Raw genomic sequence first — 16,848 nt, 5'->3', positions numbered from 1 at the left:
TGAAGAGACAGCTTATAAAGAAAAAATCTCCCCCGAGGATAATGGACTACAGACTAAGGAAAAGTTCCCAGAAAGCATCTAGCCACCTGATGGATAGCCTGCCTTTTACTTTGGCGTATCGAGGGCTTTTTTTTTTTTTAATTGGTGCCCAATCTGTGTTCCCAGATGCTATGATAAAGGACGTCCAGCCTTCCTCTGCAATCTGGCTTCTTTCATATGTTAATCTAGATGGTTCCATCCTGTTCAGCTCCTGACACGTGATCTTCCAATTCGGCTAAACTATTCAATTTATTGTTTTCCAACAGGATTTCTTATTCCCGTACCGCTCTACCGTATGTCATCAGTAGGATTTGCTCTCAACCGTTTACTTTCACTGTGAGCTTTCCTTTCAGGGTACTAAACTGTACTGCCTTGGGAACCAGGGGAAGCCTGAGGGTAGGCGATGGGTCTCTTCTGTTTTTTTCTGTTTCACCGGACTGCAACCCGAAGTGGAAAAATACAGAACTTTTCAACGTTTTGATATTGAATTGGACGCGAGCTTTAACTTCTAGAATTTCAAACTAAAGCAAATTCTGCTTTTAAAAAAAAAATCTAATCTAAAACGTTTAGAAGGAAATGAATTTGATGTAGAGCTAAGAAGCATAATCGCTCGAAAGGGTATTACAAGATTCGGGTTTAACCAATGGGAGAGTAAACCCGCCTCTGTAACAGCTAACCAATCAGAAAGGGAGAAAATAAGTCTTAATTTGCATAAAACTCCCTACAAATAGACAAACAACGTCTTCTCAGGCTTCACTTTCTTTTTCTTGACTAGAAAGAGATTTGAAGATGCCTGAACCTGCGAAGTCCGCTCCCGCCCCGAAGAAGGGCTCCAAGAAGGCCGTGACCAAGGCCCAGAAGAAGGACGGCAAGAAGCGCAAGCGCAGCCGCAAGGAGAGCTACTCGGTGTACGTGTACAAGGTGCTGAAGCAGGTCCACCCCGACACCGGCATCTCCTCCAAGGCCATGGGCATCATGAACTCGTTCGTCAACGACATCTTCGAGCGCATCGCGGTCGAGGCTTCGCGCCTGGCGCATTACAACAAGCGCTCGACCATCACGTCCCGGGAGATCCAGACGGCCGTGCGCCTGCTGCTGCCCGGGGAGCTGGCCAAGCACGCCGTGTCCGAGGGCACCAAGGCCGTCACCAAGTACACCAGCTCCAAGTGAGCGCGCACATCTCGCTCTTAACCCAAAGGCTCTTTTCAGAGCCACACAACTGTTCACAATTAAGAGCTACGCACCACTCCTTTACACTGATATCCCGTCTTTAAAGCGACAGTATTAGTATTCTCCACTTCCTGCAGGCAGAGTCTTAACTAGGCACTCTTGTGTTTCTATGGATCAGTTTGGCCTCTGCACTCTGAAGCTACCCAGAAATACTTCCTGCAATTTTAGAGGGTATTGGAACAATGAGTCCAGAACGATCGTTTTCAGCACCTTGTGCTATGTAAACGTTAGGTTCAACCCTAGTGTCTGTGGGAGAGGAGGGACCGCTGAGCGACCTGACCGAACGCCCGTTTTCCCGAGCTTTTGTTTTAAGTATTCCTGGGAAATTGACAGTCACGGGAAGGCGGAGTGAAAAACAGTGGATTTACCACCTGGTTTAGCTAAAGTACATGAATCCGCTTTTCTCCTAATATTCGGTCCATGTTAGCCGACTCTGGGTGACGCTCAGGTCGCCATTTCCATGGCACCGCCCTGGATAGAGACGGCCTGTCTCAGCTCGCCGAAAGCGAAAGTGCCTTGAAGCACCAGCGCCGGCTTTTACCTCTTCTAAATCGTTCGACGCCCCCACGCCTCCAAAGAACTGGCCTGGAGCTTTTGCATTTTAAGCCTTTACATATGAATTGGGTTGTGGGAGAAGCAGCAACAACATATCCATTTTAAAAAGAAACAAACTGGTTTGTTTACTTTTTCAATTACAGGAAATGGTGGAAAGGCTTTGTTTGTAAAACTAAAAGGAAAATCAAGTAGGCAGGCCTGGAAGCTTTTCATTTCCTTCTTTTCCTAACTGCTGAGTGTCTTAAACCGCAAGAAAATTTCCAAACCCCTTTCCTGACTTGTTTTGGAAATGAGATCTGGAAATAAAAATAAAATAAAAAAAAAATCCTAGCATTCGTAATGTGGCCAGGCTCTGGAGTCTACAGATTATAAATGTAGCTATTTTGGAACTATATGTCCCAGGAGGGAGGACCCTGACCCAATGTGAGGGGAAAAATATAAAGTAGGATATCAGGAGTGCTGGGGAATGGAACTAAATCCCCTGTTCCAGTGAGCTACACTCATGCTGCCTGCTATCCCATGTCTCCATTCTCAGGCTGGACAGCTACCTTTATCCGACCTCCCTTTTTAATAGTGAGGTTAAAACAAGCCGGGCAGTAGGCCTTTAATCCCAGCACTTGGAAGGCAGATGCAGGCAGATCTCTGTGGAGTTCAAGACCTGCCTGGTCTACAAGATCAGCCAGGACAGACTACAAAGCTACCGAGAAACCCTGTCTGGAAAAAAATAAAAGAAAAAAAGTTACTTTAAAGTAACAAAATTGCAACTGTAATCCAGGAGACCGCTCAGCGTGTAAAGTCATTTGCCAGCATGCCTGAAGACCGGAGTTCTGTGCACTAAACCCACAGGGCACTCAGGTAAAAAAACAAAACAAAACAAAACAAAACAAAACTATCCTACACAGCAAGCAGGGCACACACAGATAAACAAATGTTTGGATTTTTTTCTTTTTCACTTTAAAAAAAATTGCAATGATTGTGACTTTAGAAACAAGGCTGAAACTTCCTGGTGAATTATTGGCTTCTAAGAATTCAAATGTCCATGTTAATATCTTGTTTGTTTAGTTTTCTTTTCTTTGTAAGGAGATCTCCTGGCTACCCTGGAGCAGCTATGAAGCACAAACTAATCTCAAACTCTCAGCAATCCTCCAACTCACTGTTTCTAAACGTGGATTTATGGGTGGAGCACACCACACCTTATACTGTTTGTTCCTGTTTGGTTTGTTTTGTTTTGTTTGTCTGTTTTTAAGGTGTAGTCTGCAACTCACAGACCAACCTGTCCCAGTTCCTCCTGTCGCCTCTGCCTGCTGAGTCCTGGGATTAGAGTGAAGCTCCACACCTCTTGTCCTGTTCAGATTTAAAGCATTCCTGACTGAACCTGCCTTCTTCATTTCCGCACTGACCTTAAGCCCAGAATTGAGGTGGAAAGGAGGCCTCCGTGGAATGTCAGAAGATTCTTCCCAGGATTTTTTTATTTGTTTGTTTGTTTTTATCTTTTCCTGCTCTTTCAAATCCCCATGACTCCCTCCAGTCTCTGAACTTTGCAGATTTTTCTCTAGGCCTAACTGGGCTACTTAGCAAGGATCTGCTATAAAATAAATAAGAGAACAAAAAATCTTGACTGCAGGGCAGTGAGCATCACCTATTGGTCTTATTGAAGGACACATAGAGGATTCCAATACACAAGATCTTCAGGGTCTGGGATCTGTTTTGCAAAAGTTCCCAAAAGGAAGTGTTGGCAGGACAGCTGAATAAATCTAGTGACTTGTGAGCCTGATCATCGGAGTTTCATCCCTGGAATCACTGTAAAGGTGATAAATACCAACACATACACACACACACACACAAAAAAAAAAAAAATCAGTACTGAGGGGACACTGATGTTCTCTCTCTCTCTCTCTGGTGATATTTTGGAAATATCTGATTTGCAGATGAAGGATAATAAAGTCCTGGACCATGTATACTGTTCCTTGAGGGGCAGATGTAAGATTTATATGTCAAACTACTGTGTTTATTTTACAGACTAAGAAATTAGGAAAGATTCTAAACAGGGAACTAACAAGTTTCAGTTCTTCAGGTTTCCAAGACTGGATTGATTAGAGAATTTGGTTTGGTTTAGTTTAGTTTTGAGACCGACTCATGGGCCCTGAACAGAGGATGGTCTTGACTTTTTACTAGGCCTGCTTCTACAGAGCACTGGAAAAGGAATTCTGAGCCAAGCTAACACTGTGCCTGGAGCTACATTGCCAGCGCCCACCTCACTCTTCCCCGGCCTTCGTTCACTCCCGGGAAATCACTATTGATGAATAAAATTCGTTCACTCCCGGGAAACCACGATTGATAAAATAAAATATACTCGTACATGTAAAACTTTTATACATACACAGGACTATTACTGGGGAAGGGATCATCCTGGTCAAGAGAACAGAATATCTGGCCTAGGTGGAAATCTAACACTCCTGGGACCAACCTTAGGCAGTTTCACCTTAAACCATGCTAGAGACACATGGATTCCTTTTTTCCTGTGTTGAGATGCTTGACTTTTCATTCCCAAACTTCGCATCCTAGCAAAATTCCTTCAATGTGAGCAGCCACTTCCTGAAACTCCAATTTTTATCTTTGAAGTCTTAAGTATGCTTCTTCTGATACTTTGGCCCTGGGCCGGTGATTCCGTCAGGAATGAGATCAGATCACCAGGGAACCGGGGTTAAAGGCTTTGGAAGGACAAGTGGCTGCGGAGAAAACCGGAGTGCTCAGAGCAACTACAGTGGTATTTCTCAGCCCTTTTAACAAAATTGTTAGCTGACTGAAAATTAGTCGGTCAAAAAAATCAAAAGGGGACTTAGTATGAAAATAAGCAGTACATGAACTCCAAAGGTTGGGGAAAGCAAAGAATGTACCGAAAGGAACGATTTCCAACAGTGAGAGTTTCAAAGGCAACAAAAGCTATACAACTTAACTGTAAAACTACTAAAGCAACCTCACATAGAAAATGACTACGCCCTTTTTTGTGAAAATGTGGGTGGCCCTGAAAAGGGCCGTTTGTGAGCAATAGGTTAGGTGAAATATTTAACCTCCGAAGCCGTAGAGGGTGCGGCCCTGGCGCTTGAGCGCGTAGACCACGTCCATGGCCGTGACGGTCTTGCGCTTGGCGTGCTCCGTGTAGGTGACCGCGTCGCGGATCACGTTCTCCAGGAACACCTTCAGCACCCCGCGGGTCTCCTCGTAGATGAGGCCAGAGATGCGCTTGACTCCTCCGCGCCGGGCCAGGCGGCGGATGGCGGGCTTGGTGATGCCCTGGATGTTGTCGCGCAGGACCTTGCGGTGGCGCTTGGCGCCGCCTTTGCCCAGGCCTTTCCCGCCTTTGCCACGACCAGACATTGTGCTGCTCTAACCGAAGGCTGAGTACACAATGACTTTAACGCGCCCGCTTCTTAGCTTTTATAATGCCAAGGCGGACCTGTTTGAAAACCTCAAGAGCAGGGGCGGAAACCACTGTCAATTAAGGCCCTTCTGTGCGTTTGTCCAATGAAAGGCTGGAGGCGGGACCTGAGACAACAGTAAAGACAAGAGTTAAAATTTAACACATTGTAATAGGTGTGTCTATTCAATTCGTTCTGCCTTCAATAGGGATAACTATATGTATTAGCAACAAATAAGTTTGGCATTTGTTGCTCATTTTACTAAATAGTAAGTAATACATTATCATTCCTCCAAGTCACCGTGGTTCTCAACCTGTGGGTCGCCACCCGGATCTATATCACCTATTTATATCAGATTTATATCAGATTTTACATCGTTACAGTTACGAAAAAGCAACGAAAATAATTTTACGGTTGGAGGTTCATCACAGCATACAAACTGTATTAAAGGGTCTCGGCATTAAAAAAAAAAAGTTGAGAACCACTGTGCCTAAGTTTTAAGTACAGTTTTAAGAACACATTGTTTCAGGTTCGAAGACTTGTACTGATTTAGGTAATCTGAGCAGTGTTCTTTAGCATGCAGATTGACCAAGGGGAAGTAAAAGCTCAGGTCGTTACAGGACTAGCGGTCTAAAATTAAAACATGTATACTGGATATTCATCCCACAGGTGTGAATCTTCTACATGATTTACACTTAGAAATTAGGGGATCTGGAAATGAGGATCGTGGGGAGGTTCTATTTTTATTTCGCCCTCATTGACCCAGAATTTCCTGTGTGTATGTTTTAGTCAACAAACATTACATGCTTGTTGAGATGAAAATCGTGTTACTAATAATGATTTACTGGAAATGTGTAAGAGTCTGGGAATGAGTGGTTCTACTATTATCTTTGTCCTTCAATTATTCTTACAGAATTCTTTGAAGAGAAATAGTAAAACTAGGTTTCAGACCTCCTAGGGTTAGACTTGAAACTTTATGCAGACTAAATCAAGTATATATCTTGAATAATGCAGAGATGTCTATAAGGACATGGGGTAAATATCCTCTCTGTATAAATAGATTCTCCTTAATCAGCTTTGAAATTCTTCAAGATAGACAGGAGAGTGCCAGAGACACTGGCCTTACTGCTCCAGGAGATTAAGTCGCTGTCCATTCTTCCACTCTGCTTTGTGAGGTATGGAAGATTGTTATCCTCCAGGCCAGGCTAACCTCCAGTTTACTATAGCTGAGGCTGGCCTCAAATGCCTGGTCCTCCTGGTCTCAGAACTACTGAGTTCTGAGATTACTGTCATGTGCGGCCCTGCTGGGCCCTCTTGCATGTTTATTAATAAAATATATTTATCCTTTTCTAAAAAAAAAAAAAAGATTGTTATCTTAATTTTATAGTCCCTTTTATTGGTCTTATGAGTATATGGATTTCTTCATTTCTTCTCTTTGATAAGCGATGCTCTTTCTCCTGTATGAGTACAGAAGACTCAATCCCATGTCCAAATTGTTTAAATCGACCAAACATAGAGAGACTATAGGAAATGTCACATCCTTTCATTTTCTTATAAGCAGGATTATCTATACCTAGGAACAATGAACAATAGATTGTTTATACTGCTCAACACAAGGGTGTTTCCCTAAGGATTCCACATTTTTGTATTCAGGAGCAAAGAGCTGAGCAGATACACACAGTTGTGGCAAAAGCAGGAACAGTTTATTAGGATAAGTATACATACATGGAAGAAGCAGAACAGAGCAAAAAAAAAACAAAACAAAACAAAACCAGTGCAGCCCCTCAAAAGCCTACTATAAGCCAGGCGGTGGTGGCACATGCCTTTAATCCCAGCACTTGGGAGGCAGAGGCAGGCGGATCTCTGTGAGTTCAAGACCAGCCTGGTCTACAAGAGCTAGTTCCAGGACAGGCTCCAAAACCACAGAGAAACCCTGTCTCAAAAAAAAAAAAATCATTCAATATAGAAAAAAAATACAAAGCTCAAAGAAAACCCAAATAGCTGTTTGGGGTCTGAAAATCCTAAAATGTGTTTTTGACTGGAGAGCCCACAGTTAAAAACATGAGCAGAAATTTTTTTTAATAATAAGTTTCTTCTTGGTTCAGTGGAAGACTCAAGGATAAAGGCTCCATTGGTTTGCTTTCTATTGTTATGATAAAACAATGACCAAAACCAATTTGTGGAGGAAAGGGTTTATTTGACTAACAATTCCTCAGCACAGTCCATCACTGAGAGACATCAGAGCAGTAATGTTGAGACAGAAACAGAATCAGAGATCCTGGAGGAAAACTGCTTATTGGCTTGCTCCGCCTAAGCCCTTGATGTGTGCCCCGGGCATGGCAGCACCTACAGTGAGCTGTTCTGTCCCCCATCAATTATTGATCAAGAAAATGTCCTACAGACGTGTCTACAGGCTATTCTGATAGTATTTCTTTTTTATTTGTTTGTTTTGTTGTTGTGGATACCATTGTTGTTTTATTTGTTTTTTTCTGGGTGTTTTTGAGACAGGGTTTCTCAGTAGCTATAGAGCCAGTTCAGGAACTGCCCTGTAGAGCAGACTGGCCTTGAGCTCAGAGAGATCCACCTGTCTCTGCCTGAGAATGACTAAGGTATTTCTTTGGATGAGCTTCCTTCTGCACAAGTGACCTTTGTTTGGGTCAAGTTGAACAAAAATATCCAAAGAACTGTTAAACACTTGAGAAATAAAACATGAGGCTCTCGATATCAAAACTGCAGCAATCCAGAGTAAAAGCCAGTGTTCTTCCTTAGAATTTTCACTTCTTTTAATTTTCTATTGTTTTTATTTTTAATTATATATAGTTATGTGTCTATGGTTGGTAATGTGCAGGAGAGTACGGGTGCCACAGGATCCAAGGCGCACAGGATCCCCAAGGAGTGGGAACCATAGGCAACTGGGGATGAGATGAACTGTCATGAAACCAAGCAGAGTCCTCTGCCAAAGCTTAACAAAGCCATCTCTCTAGCCTTTCTTTTGAGACAAGATAACTACCCCAGATAAGAACTAGAATTCATTTTGTATCCAAAGTTGGTCTCCAACTTTCAATTTCCCTGCCTCACAGAGGTGGTCAGTGTGCGTCTCTATGCTAAAACTATTGTCGTTAGCCCGAATTATAACCCATTCCAGAACTGTAACACTGTTTTAGAATGAAAGGAGCTGGGGGCCTATCTGAAAGCAGGAGGGCCTCAATTCTTGTTGCACACTTCGGACTGCCAGCTAAACAAGTTATCACCCAAGACAAGGCCTCAAAGACGCCACAGCTCAACGTCCGTCATGAACTGCATATTTCAAGAAATGTGGCCGGTATTTAGCCACGGCGAAAAGGAACCGGAGTTGAAATAAAGAAGTGGGACGGTACATAAATTTAGATAAGGGGATTCATAACCAAGGCAGAGTGCCGAAGACTTTGCTCCAAAGCCTACACTTAACTAAAAAGTAACAAGAAACTGAAACACAAACGTGGGCTCACATAGGGTAAAAGTAATACAAACGGGAATAAGTACAACAACTACAATGTTAAAAAATATGCAGAGGCCAAGAGACTGGGATGTCTAAAATCTAACACTTTACAAGCCTTAGGAATGCCCAATCTTAGGTTACCAGCTGATAAAGGAGGTACACACTCTTTTACAGAAAATGTGGGTGGCTCTGAAAAGAGCCGTTGGGTGAAGCTTTGTATTCAGTGGCCTTTATGCCCTTTCCCCGCGGATGCGGCGGGCCAGCTGGATGTCCTTGGGCATGATGGTGACGCGCTTGGCGTGGATGGCGCACAGGTTCGTGTCCTCAAACAGACCCACCAGGTAGGCCTCGCAGGCCTCCTGCAGCGCCATGACGGCCGAGCTCTGGAAGCGCAGGTCGGTCTTGAAGTCCTGAGCGATCTCGCGCACCAGACGCTGGAACGGCAGCTTGCGGATCAGCAGCTCGGTCGACTTCTGGTAGCGCCGGATCTCGCGCAGCGCCACGGTGCCGGGCCGGTAGCGGTGAGGCTTCTTCACGCCGCCGGTGGCCGGGGCGCTCTTGCGAGCGGCTTTGGTAGCCAGCTGCTTGCGCGGGGCCTTGCCGCCGGTGGACTTGCGAGCGGTCTGCTTTGTACGAGCCATAGCTTAAAGAAAAACAGATGAAATTTTGGCAAAGCCTAATGCTCTGTTGCTCGAGTACGTATATATATAAGGCCAGCGAGCCCCGTTTTCATTGGCGCACACAGGAAAATTAGCACGGGAACCTTATTGGTAGCTCTGTTCACATCACTGTCCAGGACCCGCCCTGTTCATTTTAATATGTTCCCTTGATTGGCTTTCCACTTTAAGTCGATACTGTTTTAGCTTGCACAGAAAAAAAATAGTACTACCCAGTTTCCTTCACAATAATTATTACTTATTAGGATACAGGTTGTTTGCCTCCTAAATTTTTTTAGAGTGAGTCCGAAACGTAATTTTTGGAAAGGCACCGACTGTGAGTATTTGATCAAGTAATTTGATAGTTTTTTATTTCCTTCTACAAAAAGAAGGTTCACATCAAAATCAAAACCTAATTGAACTTTGAGGGTTTTATGTTATTGCTAAGGCTTTCAATTCCGTCTGAACATTCAGTGAAGCACTAATTTCAAACTTGATTTTTAACTTGAATGAGCATTTTCCATAAGACAATTAGGGGGGATTCTAAACGTGTATAAACAGGATGGGAATAAGAAAAGGCTCACTCTGAACAGGTAGAATGCTGCCTAAGTTCCAGTTGAAGTTTGACATTGGAAAGAGAATTATAAATTCATAATTGTCAAGAATACTCAGTATAATTATTAATCTTGGGGTCCATCCAGTATATAAACTGCACGGGTCAGGATCGCCAAAATTTCTAGGAGCCTTCAAGACAAAAAGCATTATCACCATGTTGAATCCGCATGATGCTTGGCTAGTAATTCTGGGAAATACGCCTGGCTTTCTAGGTTTCCTTATTTACCTAGTTACATTCCAGGAGGCTGTACTGATTTGGCCAATAGTCTCAAACTGTTAGTAAGTGGAGCTGGCCAAAAGACCAAGTTCATTATTACAGTTTGTTCAACTCTTTCTTTGAAACTGTGGGGGCTCTGAAAAGAGCCTTTGGGTCTGAAGTTTCTTGTGGTTGTCAAATTACTTCCCCTTGGCCTTGTGGTGGCTCTCGGTCTTCTTGGGCAGCAGCACCGCCTGGATGTTGGGCAGGACGCCGCCCTGCGCGATTGTCACGCGGCCCAGCAGCTTGTTGAGCTCCTCGTCGTTGCGGATGGCCAGCTGCAGGTGGCGCGGGATGATGCGCGTCTTCTTGTTGTCGCGGGCCGCGTTGCCCGCCAGCTCCAGGATCTCGGCCGTCAGGTACTCCAGCACAGCCGCCAGGTACACCGGGGCGCCGGCGCCCACCCGCTCCGCGTAGTTGCCCTTGCGGAGGAGGCGGTGCACGCGGCCCACGGGGAACTGCAGTCCGGCCCGGGAGGAGCGGGTCTTGGCCTTAGCGCGGGCCTTGCCGCCTTGCTTTCCCCGACCAGACATAGCAGAAACAGTAAAAGAAACCTACACTTAAAGGAAGATTTGGAAATCCTAACTACGTGGCCCTGATGAGAAGCTACTTATACTGGAAGCTGGAAGTGAAAATGTAAAATGTGATTGGTTAAAATTATCTTATTCACTGTAACCAATAAGAGAGGAGATATAATACGACTGAATTTACATAATTGTGTCACTGACCAGTTTTCAAATCATAGCTGACTAATCTTGAAGCGCTCATTTGCATACAAAGTCTATAAAAGCCCAACCACTCGATCCCTACTACTTTTTACTGTTTTGGTTTTTTGCTGTTAGCTTTTGTTACTATGCCTGAACCAGCGAAATCCGCTCCCGCCCCGAAGAAGGGCTCCAAGAAGGCCGTGACCAAGGCCCAGAAGAAGGACGGCAAGAAGCGCAAGCGCAGCCGCAAGGAGAGCTACTCGGTGTACGTGTACAAGGTGTTGAAGCAGGTCCACCCCGACACCGGCATCTCCTCCAAGGCCATGGGCATCATGAACTCGTTCGTCAACGACATCTTCGAGCGCATCGCGGGCGAGGCGTCGCGCCTGGCGCATTACAACAAGCGCTCGACCATCACGTCCCGGGAGATCCAGACGGCCGTGCGCCTGCTGCTGCCCGGGGAGCTGGCCAAGCACGCCGTGTCCGAGGGCACCAAGGCCGTCACCAAGTACACCAGCTCCAAGTGAGCGCGCCTGTCTCGCTCTTAACCCAAAGGCTCTTTTCAGAGCCACCAATTTTGTCATTTAAAGTGCTTATGACACCTTATTTCAGTTCATCTTAAACTAAGGCGCAAAATTGCACAGTATTATGTAAGTAGATTTTTTTTTGTTGTTGTTGTTTTCGAGACACGGTTTCTCTGGCTTTGGAGCCTTTCCTGGAACTAGCTCTGTAGACCAGGCTGGTCTCTAACTCGATCCGCCTGCCTTTACCTCCCGAGTACTGTGATTAATAAAGGCGTGCACCACTATCGCCGGAAGTAGATGTTTATAATTTCGGTACTACTACTTTAGCATTTACTACAGCTTCTAATCCTACAGTATCACAGCTTTCGAGAATTTAGTTCCAATGCTTTAATCTGGTTTTCAGGAAATGCATGTGCAGGTTGTCAGACTCAGAAATAATGGGCTGTATTTAAATGCAACATTGGCGACTAACAATTCCACACCATTAATGCTACTGTAATTCTAAAACTATTTAAATATATCTGTGGCTTTGGTAGCACTTCGTTTACTACAAATCATTGAACCTATTATAAACGCGCATCTTTTCATTTTGCGAAGGATTTTGTCATCACTTTTGTTAAGTTTTAACGGTACGGGTTAAAGATCTTTTTTTTTTTTTTTTGCATCAGAAGTCAGGTAGCTACATTACTGGCATGGCAGTCGCTGCCCAGCATCTTCATTCGCAATATGAGATTCTGAAAGCTTAATTTCTGTTGAGTTTCATGAAATTCTACTTCCAAAGACTAGATACTTTATTCTGGAACTACAGAAGGCAAAACAACCTATGTTGTGTCTCTATGTCTTTTCAACTGACAATAAACTTACATAAAGCTAATTACAGAGTATTAATATGTATTGTGTTCTTGTGTGTTCAAATGAGAATAACAAACGCACATAAAGCTCCAGGATAGTAATATTCCAAATTCTATTTCCCTTCTCCGAGTATGTACTGTTTGTGTATCAGTTTAAGAGAATCTTTGACTTTTGACTATACATTTCCTAGACTAATGTGTGGTGCGTGTATACCATTAAATAGGTTTGTGCGCATGTGTGCTTATAGTTGCTGTCCCCAAACAAGCTTTTAGAAAATGCTGGCTTCTGCCTCTTGAGTGCTGAGTGCTAAGATTTTAAGACATGGGCAGCTTTCCACTTTCAATTTCACCAGCAAAGGTTAATGGGGATAAGAACCTGGTATATTCCCCTGCCCAGAATGTCACAAAAAGACAAACAGATGGAACTTTAGGCTAATAATAAATAGATTTCCCGTTCCAACTAATAAGACATATCTGTGCTTAAATTCCTGTAAACTTTAAGCAGTGCGACCATAGCTCTCTCTTTGAGAAGGTGGGTGGCTCTGAAAAGAGCCTTTGGGTTAAGGGTGAGGTCGGTGCGCTCACTTGGAGCTGGTGTACTTGGTGACGGCCTTGGTGCCCTCGGACACGGCGTGCTTGGCCAGCTCCCCGGGCAGCAGCAGGCGCACGGCCGTCTGGATCTCCCGGGACGTGATGGTCGAGCGCTTGTTGTAATGCGCCAGGCGCGACGCCTCGCCCGCGATGCGCTCGAAGATGTCGTTGACGAACGAGTTCATGATGCCCATGGCCTTGGAGGAGATGCCGGTGTCGGGGTGGACCTGCTTCAACACCTTGTACACGTACACCGAGTAGCTCTCCTTGCGGCTGCGCTTGCGCTTCTTGCCGTCCTTCTTCTGGGCCTTGGTCACGGCCTTCTTGGAGCCCTTCTTCGGGGCGGGCGCGGACTTCGCTGGCTCAGGCATGATGCTCAAAATCTAACCTCCGAGTTAGAGTAAAGCACTGAACCATTCGACCATTTATTTATAGGACTTCTATGCAAATATGGTACGAAATCTGACAGATTTCCATTGGTGAATGGTAACGGAAGCTTCCGTTTATGCAAAATAGGCTCTCTGTGTCTGATTTTTAATTGGCTAAGTCTTTTAGGTTACTTTAGCCAATGAGTACCAGAAATTACAATCTACTCTGTAACTATAACTTGCACATTTTCAGAGACAAATTCATATTGTATTCGCCACCTTTCTAACTATGTCTGGTCGAGGAAAGCAGGGCGGCAAGGCTCGCGCCAAGGCCAAGACCCGCTCCTCCCGGGCCGGCCTGCAGTTCCCCGTGGGCCGCGTGCACCGTCTCCTCCGCAAGGGCAACTACGCGGAGAGGGTGGGCGCCGGCGCCCCGGTGTACCTGGCGGCCGTGCTGGAGTACCTGACGGCCGAGATCCTGGAGCTGGCGGGCAACGCGGCCCGCGACAACAAGAAGACGCGCATCATCCCGCGCCACCTGCAGCTGGCCATCCGCAACGACGAGGAGCTCAACAAGCTGCTGGGCGGCGTGACGATCGCGCAGGGTGGCGTCCTGCCCAACATCCAGGCGGTGCTGCTGCCCAAGAAGACCGAGAGCCACCACAAGGCCAAGGGGAAATAAGCCCCGCTTTTCACAGTGATCGTTAACCATGGAAACAAAGGCTCTTTTCAGAGCCACCTACTTTTTTCAGTAGAAAGTGCTGAAATACTATCGTTGCAAGAAGAAACTTCAACATTTTAAAATCGTCCTCTATCTATCCCAATGAGCGGGTTGTTATTCAAAGTTAATAAAACCGGCAGAAATGGCATTTCCTTTCTATGTGATGTGTGCACATAACAAAATCACCGTGAAATGCGGTTCTGTGAAATGCTTTAAGAAAAGATCGCCTTAAAAAAAAAAAAAAAAAAAAAGATCGCCTTAAGACATTTTGGAATTGTGATAATTTGACAAATGAAGTTTTGACAGTATAATTAAACCCAAAATACAAAAACAAAGTAAAGCCCTACTAAAAACTTAAAGGGGTTTGCTTCTTTTTGGAAGTTTTCTGTTTTTGTATTGTCAAGACAGGGCCTTACCATATAGTTCTGGCTGTCCTAGAACTCACTTTATAAATAGATCACGTTGTCTCTGACCTCCCTGTTGCTGCAATTAAAGATGTGGACCACTATGTGAGGCCAGTGGAGGGTTTGGGGTTTTCTTTTCTTTTTTTTTTTTTTTTTGGATTTTTCGAGACCGGGTTTCTCTGTAGCTTTTTGGTTCCTGTCCTGGAACTAGCTCTGTAGACCAGGCTGGCCTCGAACTTACAGAGATCCGCCTACTTCTGTCTCCCGAGTGCTGGGATTAAAGGCGTGCGCCACCACCGCCCGGCCGGTTTGGGGTTTTCTTAATTGAGAAAAAAATTAAGAATTCAAAGATGGTATTAATTAAAACTAAAGTGGACTTAGAATTTTGTTTTAATTATTCAGTCTTGAATAATTCTTTTTCATTACTTTTGAAAGTTGGTTAATTCGAAGGCTGGGACTGAAAAGTGGTAAGCATTAAAAGTATGATTGGAGATGGCAAAGTACTGTCCAGCTGCTGCTTTTTCTTTACCACTCATCGATTTGTGTTGTATTTATTTATGTGACAGTGTGTGTGTGTGTGCCATGTGTTTGGTGCCCTCGCGGGCTGGAAGGAGTTTTCAGATGCCCTAGTGTTAGAGTTGCATGCCCCTGTGAACTGGAATCCAGTTCAGGTCCTCCAGAGGAACAGCAAATGTCCGAACAGCTATAGCCATCTGTACAGCACCAACGTATAAATCTATTTTATTTATGTATTCATCTATTCAATCATATATTGATAATATCATTACAGCCCTGGCTGCCCTGAAACTTACCTTGCAGTCCTAATCAGCTTCAAATTCACAGCAATCCTCCTAGTTCAACCGACTTTGCTCTGAGAATTCAGGCATAGCTGAGGGTTAAATATACAGACAGGGCCAGAGGTGTGACTGAAGTGGTTTCTAGGGGCTGCTTAGGAAAGACACCAGTGGACAATGATAGTTTCACTGCTCATAAACCTCAAAAGCTTTACAACTGGATCATTGGTAAACTCTAGGAAAAGCAAAGGAAACATCTTGTAATGGAATTTCAATCCAGCAGGTAGACCTTGGTAGCCTGCACAGTAAAGGCCCACCTTTTGTCAAAGAAAGCAAAATAACCCCCATAAAAAGAAAAAAAAACTGTGCCTTTACAACAGTTCCTCAGATATGAAATACAAACAATTAAGCAAGTTCTAAGTACATAAGCAATCTTTGTACTGTGTACTTCCTGAGGAAAGCACTAGAAAGTTCTACATAGCTTGTTCTTTACATATCTGTGTTCTTTAACATAGATAATCAAGGATATGTGTAATTGGCAGAGGAGTTGAAATATGGTCAAACAAATATTTATCAGAAATTGTTACTGCCTTGTGGCCTAGTTATACTGCAATCTTTGAGTTATTTTTTCCTATGTGACAAAGATAATTGTGTTTTTTAATGGAAAAATAATCCATTCCCTTTGTAGTGAAGGCCAGGATCTTTGTAGTGAAGGCCAGGATCTTTGTAGTGAAGAAGGACAGGATCTTTGTAGTGAAAGTGTAAATGCACAGACTTGGGAGCCTTAGGAAACCAATGAAACCAATGAGTTCCTAAAATCGTCTTGAAACCATCAGCAAATCTGGCATGCGACAATGGTCCACAATGACCTTAATCCCAAGATTCACATATTTCTCAACAGAACATACAGCTGCTCCTTGTGACCCTAAGTCCCTTTCTTGATGTCCTCAAGAAGCCTCCATCAGGTGAAGAATCAACTTTCCTACCTGCATTTCCCCCTGCCCTCTTGCAAAAATGATAGCGGAACACATAGGAGGGAGGTTACTAGTGTCCAGTTTCCAGAACTAAGCAACATGGTAAGACTAGAACCTTCGTAGTCTTCTTGTTGCCTTCAACGTCAATGGTATATTTAACTTGGTATTTTAAATGGGTAAGAACTGAGGTAGAAGAAAATAGGAACCTCACCCTTTCCTGCCTAATCCTCATGTGCATCTCTTGTTGAATGAAGACTATTAACGTGGTTGATTAGAGACTGCCCCAACCTCAGACAACACAGAAAATATAGGAACAGTATTAAGATCACTTGTGACCCATTCTCAGGATGGAAATGTGTTTTGACCTCACCCATACATAGCCTTGTACACAAAAATTTCTTTGTTTGGGGGGGGGGGTTGTTTTCTTTTATTTGTTTAGTTGTTTTTGTTTGGTTTGGTTTGAAACGGGATTTCCCTGAGTAGCTTTGGCTGTCTTGCAACTCATTTTGTAGACCAGGCTATCCTCAAACTCAGAGCTCCACCTGCCTTCACCTCCCGAGTACTGGGATTAAAGATCTGCACATCACCATTGCAGGGCTACTTTCTAATTTTCATTCCTGTTTTTGCCTTGACTGTACAGTTATTCACCATATCCAAGCCTTATAA

The 16,848-nt window shown here is 44.2% G+C and overlaps 5 protein-coding genes across 5 annotated transcripts; 3 read left to right on the top strand and 2 right to left on the bottom strand.

Moving 5' to 3' along the window:
- The first annotated feature begins 822 nt into the window (after positions 1-822).
- On the top strand, positions 823-1,230 carry LOC101999520 (histone H2B type 1-F/J/L-like). Its single transcript, XM_013349085.2, has one exon. The coding sequence runs from the start codon at positions 829-831 to the stop codon at positions 1,207-1,209; it is 381 nt and encodes a 126-aa protein (XP_013204539.1). The 5' UTR covers positions 823-828; the 3' UTR covers positions 1,210-1,230.
- A 9,158-nt stretch (positions 1,231-10,388) lies between these two features.
- Positions 10,389-10,781, bottom strand: LOC101999888 (histone H2A type 1-E). Its single transcript, XM_013349083.2, has one exon. It carries the CDS (start codon positions 10,779-10,781, stop codon positions 10,389-10,391), a length of 393 nt encoding a protein of 130 aa, XP_013204537.1.
- Positions 10,782-11,088: 307 nt separating this feature from the next.
- Positions 11,089-11,527, top strand: LOC106143954 (histone H2B type 1). The gene has a single exon (XM_013349087.1). The coding sequence runs from the start codon at positions 11,102-11,104 to the stop codon at positions 11,480-11,482; it is 381 nt and encodes a 126-aa protein (XP_013204541.1). The 5' UTR covers positions 11,089-11,101; the 3' UTR covers positions 11,483-11,527.
- Positions 11,528-12,911: 1,384 nt separating this feature from the next.
- On the bottom strand, positions 12,912-13,292 carry LOC106143953 (histone H2B type 1). Its single transcript, XM_013349086.2, has one exon. The coding sequence runs from the start codon at positions 13,290-13,292 to the stop codon at positions 12,912-12,914; it is 381 nt and encodes a 126-aa protein (XP_013204540.1).
- A 286-nt stretch (positions 13,293-13,578) lies between these two features.
- On the top strand, positions 13,579-14,088 carry LOC113456814 (histone H2A type 1-like). The gene has a single exon (XM_026782953.1). It carries the CDS (start codon positions 13,579-13,581, stop codon positions 13,969-13,971), a length of 393 nt encoding a protein of 130 aa, XP_026638754.1. The 3' UTR covers positions 13,972-14,088.
- The last annotated feature ends 2,760 nt before the right edge of the window (positions 14,089-16,848 follow it).

The sequence above is a fragment of the Microtus ochrogaster genome, chromosome 16 (genome assembly GCF_000317375.1).
Source record: "Microtus ochrogaster isolate Prairie Vole_2 chromosome 16, MicOch1.0, whole genome shotgun sequence".
NCBI lineage: Eukaryota > Metazoa > Chordata > Mammalia > Rodentia > Cricetidae > Microtus > Microtus ochrogaster.
Note: the sequence above shows the minus strand (reverse complement) of the source record. Positions and strands in the feature narration are given on the sequence as shown.